At 43.7% G+C, this 9,369-nt stretch overlaps 1 protein-coding gene across 2 annotated transcripts in view; it reads left to right on the forward strand.

The window, feature by feature from the left end:
* The window catches only part of CCDC167 (coiled-coil domain containing 167), a 274,771-nt gene extending 268,894 nt beyond the window's left edge, over nucleotides 1-5,877 (forward strand). For both annotated transcript variants that reach the window (XM_044060336.1, XM_044060343.1), the window contains one exon: nucleotides 3,467-5,877. In XM_044060336.1, coding sequence (XP_043916271.1) covers nucleotides 3,467-3,579 — 113 coding nt within the window. In that variant the 3' untranslated portion in view covers nucleotides 3,580-5,877. The remainder of the gene's footprint in view (nucleotides 1-3,466) is intronic.
* Nucleotides 5,878-9,369: the final 3,492 nt, after the last annotated feature.

A 9,369-nucleotide genomic window follows, 5' to 3' on the forward strand; every position in this document is an offset into this window, starting at 1 on the left:
TATCTGTTGGCTCAGTATAGGAGGTACCATTGTGCAGTAACTCAGAGCAAATCTGGGTATTGCCGTGGAGGTTCTTGATATAACTATAGAAGGCTTTGTGATTGTTTTTAGTGTCTGCTGCAATTCTGCCTTCATAGCTGACTTTGGAGGATTTGATGAGGGATCTCAATTTTTGTTGAGGCTAATAAGGGAGTTTTTCCAGTCTTTGAACTTCACCTTTTTCTGCAACAGTTTCTTCCTTCTGTTGTGGAGTTTATTAATGGCAGGGGACCACCAGATTGACTTCCTTTTTTTGGAGGAGAGCATCTTGGTTTTGATGGGTATGGCTAGTTCCATGCATTTATGTACATGCTTGTACAGTGCATTGGTGTATGATTCGGCAGTCGTGCAGCTATTTCCCATTGGCATGGGTGCTTTGAAATTAGCCACCTCTGTTTGTAGGAGCCCAAAGTCAGCTTTGGAGAAGCTTTTCAAGGTGGTTACCTTTGCAGGGGTGGGGTGGGGGTGGGGGTGAGATATGGATTTCCATGGTGATTAGTTTATGGTCGGATCTGGCCAGGGTGGGATTGTCTATTGGTGTAGAGCAATGGTTGCCCATGCTAGTAATAACCAGGTCAAGGATGTTACTTCCTCTAGTGGGGGTCATAATGAGCTGTTCCCTGGCATTGGAATTGATAAATTTCAGGAAGCGTTGGGCCAGTGTATTGGTGCTTGAGAAGTTTTCCCAGTTGATGGAGGGGTAGTTGAAGTCTTCTAGTATGAGAGTGTTGGGTTGGACCTTGATAGATTCCAGGGTGCTTAGGAACATAGAGTGAGAGTCTAGGGACATGGTCGGGGACCTATAGCAGGCTATGACCTGGATCGCCGTCTTACCCAGTGTTAGTTGTACCTGAAGTATCTCAGATGTGTTATGCTGGGCTACTAGTCTGGAGGTGTGCATATCCTTTATGAATATAGAGACAGGAGCCTATAGTCCCGTTACCTTTGTATTTGCTGCGGGAAGGCTTTCTGAAGCTCAGTATTGATATATTTTGCTGCAGAAGTCAGCCTGTGTGTGTTTGCACGCGTGTGTTAAGCTTTATATGAACTCAGACCTGAACCAAGTCTTCAAATGCAGTATACAATCTCAGACTTGACCTGGAACTTGATAAGTTCCTGACAATTACAGTGATCAGTAATATGGTTCATAAAATTTTAGTAATATTTAGGAAATGGTCCTGCCATTTTTTTAAATAGGGTATGACCAGGAGCTCTGTCTGGATAAGTGACTTGCTCAGAGTATATAGACCATTTTTAAGCCCTTATCCCCCCATTATTTTTGGCTTTGTCCTGAATTCTTGAGCAGAGAATTTGAGAAGTATTTTCCTTGTAAAATTTGTGGCTTTCTGGCACTAATGTAAAGCAACTTTCTAAGTATATATGAGAAATATTTAAAACATGGTCCTGATTTTTTCATCTTTATCTTTGATTTTTGAGCTTGAGAGGGCATGTGGTGCAGTATATGATTCTCTAAGCTGTGAGCTGAAATACACATCTCGGTCATTGTTTATGTATTTGTTTGTTCATTTTATCACAAGCAAACATCTGAATGTAGGCAGTGGTAGAAAGGGCTGTAACTAATTGTTACAGATCTGCGTGTTTGTAAATACTTTGGTTCTGCATCCCAGACTAGTGAGGACGTAGAGGAAGGAATTCAATTGTAGTAAACAAGAGCACCATCATGAGACATTTTCTGTGGGTACAATCCATAGTTTCTTTCTTTTGTTGACTTCTGACAGTGTGTGTATTATTTTGCAGTGAATAAACTGGACAGCATGAAGTCTGCAAGTTTAATGTTAAAATATTAATGAATGCATTTTTAATTTAATTCATTTTTTGCAGGCAGACTAATGTATTGGGCTACATTAGTATAGATGAGCAAGCCTGTGAACTATTAATGATCTGCTTGCTGTAGTGCAGGGTTTTATTCCATCAGCCTTCACTTGTGTACCATGTGACTGACCAAGAACTTCATGAGACAGTGCTCCTGGGCTGCCCCTGAAAAGTGACAGTTGTGTTCGCATGCACTCCCATGCTGTTTGCAAATGTGTTACACATTTGTCTTTTGTATTCTTGCACCCTTCATATAGCTGCTCATTAGTGATTCACTATTTGCTATTTGGTTATGAATGTCAGTACTTCTCTTGTAGTTTAGTGGATTCTCAGATGCATTTACAATAAAGATGAGTTTCAAAGGATGAGAACTTTACTGTTGCTTATGGTTTGTTTATTAAATAGTCATTATTTCTGCTGTAAAAAAATAATACAAGTTTTAAATTAGATCCAAATCTCTGTGCTCATTGTAAACTAAAAAATGAAAATAGGTATGCACGCTAACATGTCTGAACATTGTTCTATGACAGTTGCAGAGGTACAGCCAAGTAATGGGATATTGGTATGGCTGCAGGGGAAGGGGCCCAGTCTGTTACCCTGCCGTGAGTCCCATTTGACCTTGACTTTGCTCTGGTAAAAATGCAGTACAGGTTAATTCACTGAAGACAGATTTATTTCAGGTCAATATATGAGATACTTTAATGTCATTGTCAAATAATGTACTTGTCACTGGGAATAAACAGCCAGTGAGGCTTGCTCATTTTTAATGACATGCTTCCTAAATTAGTGAAAAAAAAAACTTTTCAGACAGTATTTTGAGGTGTTTTCTTCCTCCCATCCATCAGGCCTCCCCAATAGCACACCAGCCCTGCTTACCAGGATGTGAGACTCACCTTCATATTAACCTAAGGTTATCTTGTCCAGGGAACCGCTATCATCCATACAGGCATCAGAGGTGATTTGTGCTTTTGCTGGCATCCCAGCAATGAAAGCAGTGTTTATGTGTATATGTTAGCCTAATCCCATCCCCTAATGGTGACATGCCCTCCCTTGTCACCACAAGGCCTACCTGTGCTCCTACCATGCCTACACCTGCGCCTTTCTTTGCATGTGTGGACAGGAGATACCATTCCTGGCATGGGCCCCCACAGAGCAAACCCTTCCCAACTGCCTGAATCTTGTTACTGCTATATAAGATCTTCACCACACTACTTTGTAGCAGCACAGCCAGCCAGCTGGGGTCCACCAACGCCCCCCCCCCCTACAGATTGGCAAAGCCCATCTCCCACTGCCTTTCTGCCAGTCACCTGAACTGCTGATCAAATCTTGATAATTTGGGTTGTAGTCAAGGCTTTATCCCTCTGTGTCACCAAGAGGCTAACAGTATTTTCAGCTGAACAATCCACATCTAAAATCAAAACCCAGCTTAGAGCATAGTCATTGTTATGGACTTTAAGTTACTTAGTTTTCTGATGCAGTTTATATCACCTTATTTATCCATCACTGTATTTTGTAGTGCATTACATTCCAGATTGAACATTTTTTCTGAAGTGCTGTAGAAGATAGCAATTTTTTCCGCATCTTGTTTTCACAGAAAAGGAACTGCAGCAACTTCGCAAGGCGAATTTCAAGAACATGGTCCTCTCTGTAGCTGTCTTCCTGTTGTTCTTGCTTGTCTACTTGTACTGGACTGCAGAAGAGAACTAGCCCCATCACTTTTGAAGAGGAAGAGTCTGGACCACTAAACCTTATGGCTTTGCTGAGGCAGTGATGATGTCTTAAAATGGTTGCTCATTTGAAGTTCTTATTAAGTGCTAGTGACGCTGGACGTCCACAACTGCTTGAGAATAGCTGTTGGGTTAGTTCACCTGGTTATGGTTTACTTCATCATTTTGGACAGATCCCATTAGCTCAATGGGTGACATGCTAAATTTACTTTTTTTCTTTTTTTTTTACCTGGAGGTAAATTCTACCTACCCCCACCGCAGCTATACCCTCTAATGAACTCTGAAATCAGCAAACCTCAGAGTTCATTATTATAGCCTAAGCAACCTGCCTGTTCTGTCAGCCATGACTAAATGGACTTCATTGACAGGCCTCAATGAACCAAAATTTACTAGTTTGTCCTATTTTTCAGCACAAAGATGAGATCACCAAAAGCTTAAATGGCCAGTAACAAACTTCACAAATGTAGTCATTTGAACTAACAGAATTTTAGAACTTCGTACAAACTGAGAATCATTTGTCTTACTCACTCTGTCAATTTTTGCTTAGTACAGCATGCTTTTGAGCCCTATTCAGATTGCAGTTTTCTTCCTGCATTCTTCTGCTGTTAAACCATTGCAAATATTCCCTGTCTTTTAAGTGAATAATTGTCATATTACTTCTCCAGATTTTGCCTTTTTTTCTAACTGTTGGCCTGCCTTAGGCATAGGCCAGCTAGGCGGCCGCCTAGGGCGCCGGTGTAGCAGGGGCACTTTTCCAGTATTTATTTGGTGTAGGTAGAGCAGGATGGGGGCACCAGGTAATGTGTTAGGGGGCACCGTGGAGCTGTTTTGCCTAGGGCACCAGTTGACCTAGGGCCGCTCCCTTGCATCTTAGATATTTAAAAATAGTGTCTTCTTTTTCCTACAGTACACCAGTTGAGGCATATTTTAGAGATTTTGTTTTTGCTCACTTTCCCCTTCTCTATATGTTATCAGCCTCCTCCAAGGCAGTCAGCCCATTCATTCCTCATCACCATTGTAAGATTTACCTGGGGGGGGCATCATTCAGACAACCATTAGGGGTGGTTTGTGTTTTTCTGGGGGGAGGGGCTGGCCCTTATCTACCTGCACATACTCTGTGTCACGTGGGGGTAGAGATATGCAGTGGGTCATCTGCAAAGGACACCCCTTCACTTCAGCAAGGGTCATTCTCTTTGTGCTGCCATGCCCCACATCCCAAATCAAAGAAAGTGGTTTCCTCAGTCTTCGCCGGGGAAATTGCACCACCCAGTGTGCCCTTTGACTGCTCAGATCTTCCCCACCCCCCTTGAGAGACGAGTGGGCCATGCTCCATTACTTCCCCCTTACAGCTCTTCCAGTGCCAGGTCTGCTAATTGGATCCTATTGCCTGGGTTCCATACCTCTCTGTGCCACAGAGCCAACCCAGTTTGGGAACCTTTATGAGGAAAGCAATGTCTGTTTCTGTTATTGCAAAGGTTTAAGCTTACAAATACCCCACTAACTCCAGTATGCTTTACTACATTGCCTCTGCACTTTTTTGCTTCATTGTGGTTGTTTACTTCCATGTCTCTTGTCTCTTTCCCTCTGTCATGTTTCATGGTTACTTGTAACACTTTATTCATTTGGTGCTACAGCAGTAGGTTTCATGCTTCTAGTACATTACTTTAAAGTTTTGCAGTGCAGCAGATGTCATTTGAGCCATGGAGTTCTCTTAAGTCTTTGCTTGTCATACAGTAGGATTGTAATCCTTTTGGAGGGTTTGGAGTTACTCAGTAAGAGAAATATTCTCCTATAGCTTTTATACATTACCATTTGTAAAGACATTGAGAAGAACTAGCCTTGGTAATGATCTCAAATCATCTCACTAATCACAGTTCTTTTCTTAGAGCAAACATTGAGAAGCACTGGTTTCTGCTGCTATACCTGTAACCATTTTAATATGTTTAACAGGGTCTATATTATATTCTCGAAAGCCGACAATGTCAAATCTGACATTGTCGACAGGAGAATATCGAACGCTCAGAATCTCGAGCGTGTAAACGGAAATCTGCATAAGGGGAGATTTCGTTTACTGCAATATAGAGCGGCCACGGAGTTGGTATATTTAAGTAGCGGGGGGTGCAGGTGGGCTTGAGCAATGTTGTAAGTGAATAATTAAGACAAAAATTATATTTGTGTAATGTGTACAAAGGCAAAACTGTAATTTTTTTTTTATAACTGAATGTGTACTCATCTCGTTATGCAATGTATCATGTCAATAAACACATTTTTAAAAAGATATGTAAGCATGCCTTCTTTACACCAGCCATTTTTTTCTGCTTGCACAGTTTAAATCCAAATGCAGTTATAACTAGTATAATTTCATGAGTTATCATGCTTTACAAGTAAAATGTCATATGCACTGCCGTTATCTTCTTTTGAAGAGAGACAATGTAAAACACTGCCATATACATATGCTGCCATTGGTCGATTTGAGGCTTAGTCGACATCTGATGTTCATCGTGCATACAGCTGCAGTCATAACAGATGGGTTTTCCTGCCATCAGGCGGGTCCTCGGTCGGCCGAATTCCAAAGTCTAGGTCCGGCGTTGGATGTCGTTGCTTCTTCCCTGACATCAGTGCGACAGGGGTATAAAAGAACCAGCCAACGCCATTTTCTTCAGTCTTTCTTGCCGCACGGTGCCCGAAGCAGAAGCAGTTTGCAAGTGCCGGTCGGCCAGCTCCTGAGATTACGAATATTTTTCAACCGAAGTCTCCTTGAAAGCTAAGTACCCCGTTGGGGAAATTTTTCTTGCCTCAGACCGATGTCAGACAAAGTTAATAATTGCATTTCATGTGGGAAGCAAATACCGCATAAGGATTTTCATTCCCTCTGCATTCCTTGCTTAGGCCCAGACCACAACGTCTCGGCCTGCCGTTTTTGTGCTACATTCAACAGACGCACTATTAAGCGTCGGGCGGAGTTCGCCCAACACTATTTTGGCAAAAAGTTTAATTACATTATGTCGTCGGATACTCCGACTCCGATTTTGAGTAAAAGATGCAAAGATAAGGACCGACATACGAGGTCCGCGACCTCTACTGACACCACGCTAAAGCCGACTACAGGTGCTCCGGTTCTCAGCGAGGCACCTACGCAGCCCCTGACTACCGATGACACTTCATTGGCGGTGTCTTCTGTGCCCGAGGTCGCAGGCTCTTCGACCCACACCCCGACTACAGATACCGAAGCCACTCTTGGCAGGGAAACTCAGAGTTTAGACAGGCCTGCCACCTCTCAAGGTGTCTTCAGGCCTTCTTCTTCTTTTTCCATTAAGGCTTTCACTAAGTCCAAAGCAGCCATGCATGCTAAAAGACAAGCTCCACAGGGCCCCTCTCAAGGCCCCATGCCTAAAAAGCAGATGCTCAAAATGGCTGAGGATTTGATTACTCTTGTCAGGGGTTTTCAACCCCCCTCGGACAAAAGGCCCAGAGTTGAGGAAAAATACCCTTCCTCGGACCAGGCCTCCATTACTTCAGAACATTCTGAAGACCAGGAACATTCATACTCCCCTTTTGAAGATTTTGATGCAGAGGAGTCCATTCCCTCTGTCTCCCCCCCCCCCCCCCCCGGAGGATTACTCTTTTGGGGAAACCCTACATACCTTGAGGGAACACTTCCACTGGGAAGGCCAAGAGTACTCAGACTCCAAGAAAAGGCTTAGGGATTTCCTCTTGCTCACTCAGCACAGGCCTCTGGCTATACCTCTTGTCTTAGACATATTAGATGATGTGTATTCGGAGGCCAGCCTTAACCCTGATTCTTTACCTCCAGCTCCAGTCAAGCCTGACAGGTATTACCGGGTTCCTGATTCACACCAATGCCTGTACAAAAGCCATGCGGCTGACCCAGAAACTATTTCACAGGGTCGCAAGGGAATTAGGGCCTCCACTGCCAAAAATCCATTACCTTCAGAGAGAGATTCCAGAGCTTTAGAAAGGTGGGGGGAAAGGTATACACCTCGGCCACCTTAACCATGAGGGCATTAAACTGTCAGTTCCATATGTTAAAGTATCAACAGTTTCTGTTATCTCAATTGAAAAGCAAAATGTCACAACCTGAACAACCAAACTTGAAGGAGTTGCAGGATTTGTTACATAGTGCAGAGCAAGTGGGTAAACATACCTTGCAATGTGGTTTTGATGCTTTAGAGGCCTCATGTAGAGCTGCTGTTACAGGATCAGTCATACGTAGACATGCTTGGCTCAAAGAGCAAACCTTACCAGATCATGTCAAAGTAAAATTACTAGATGCACCTCTTCAAAAAGATGTATTGTTTGGTGTTAAAGCTGAGGAGGTATTAAAGAAAATGGAGGAAAAGGCAAAATCAATGCAAACAGTGAAAGATTTCCTACAGGTACAACCTCCACATTTCAGTAGAAATTGGCCTACAAAAAATTGGTCCTTTACAGCCACGGACAGGCCCCAAAGAGGCAGATACAGGCGCCCGAGGGGTAGAGGGCAATCTCAAGGATCATTTAGAGGCAGACAATGGCAAGCACCTACACAAAGAGGTGGTGAGGATAGTTCACAGCCATTCAGAAAGCAGAACCAATGACTTTCCCCTTTGTATGCCAAGCAAGGCTCAAATGGCAGCACCTTTAGGCGGAAAACTGGCATTATTTTCGAAAAATTGGCATATTGTCACAAAAGACAAATGGATCCTGGACATTATAGACAGAGGCTACAGATTCCACTTTCACACCCTTCCAAAAATGAAAGGCATGCCAAACCTGCCACACAATCAAAGGGCAGAGGCACAAAGACAAATTACAGATCTCATGGACATGAAAGCTATTCAAGAGGTACCTGCACAAGAACAGGGTCAAGGTTTTTATTCCAGACTATTCCTGGTACCAAGGAAGGGCAAAGACTGGAGACCTATTCTGGACCCATCCATCCTAAACACATTTTTACTTGTACCAAAATTCAAGATGCTCACATTACAGCAGCTTCTTCCCATGCTGGGCAAGGAGTCTTGGCTGGTAACATTGGACCTCAAGAAGGCATACCTGCATGTCCCAATCAGACAAGATTGCAGAAGATACCTCAGATTTCTTGCAGGATGTCCTTCAAGGATGCATCTGCAGTCCTAACAAATGGGTTGTCCTGTCGTCAGGCAGCCCTTCGGTCGGCCGGATTCCAAAGTCTGGGTCTGGCCTCGGCTGGTGTCGCACTTCACCCGACGTCATCTCTGCTGGTCTTCGGGTATAAAGGCATCAGCCGACACCATTTTCCTCAGTCTTTCTTGCGCGTGCCAAGCAGAAGCTGTTCGCAAGTGCCGGTCGGTCAGATCCAGAGATTACTACTACCGAATACTACTTGAAGACTTCTAAAGCTAAGTACCCCGTTGGGGACTCTTTCTTGCCTCAGCCGATGTCAGAAAAAGTCAATAACTGTTTAACTTGTGGGAAACAAATACCTCATAAAGATTTCCACTCTTACTGCTTACCTTGTTTAGGCCCAGAAAACCGCGAGTGTCTCGGTTTCGGCCGAAACCGAGCAAACGGGTCAATCTTCAGCCGAATCCATGACTACTACCGAGGCTCCTGCTACCCTAGTTGAATCGGCCTCTGAAGTTTTGCCTACTAATGTGGTTCCTCTAGAATTATCGGACACCATCCCTTTGGATGTCTCTACCCCAGCACGTGGTGCTGCTAGGCCTCCTGCAGCCATGTCTATAAAGGCCTTTGCCAGGGCTAAAGCAGCCAAAACTGCTAAATCCGTGCC

This window comes from Protopterus annectens, chromosome 1.part0 (assembly GCF_019279795.1).
Source record: "Protopterus annectens isolate FY-2018-M chromosome 1.part0, PAN1.0, whole genome shotgun sequence".
Classification (NCBI taxonomy): domain Eukaryota; kingdom Metazoa; phylum Chordata; order Ceratodontiformes; family Protopteridae; genus Protopterus; species Protopterus annectens.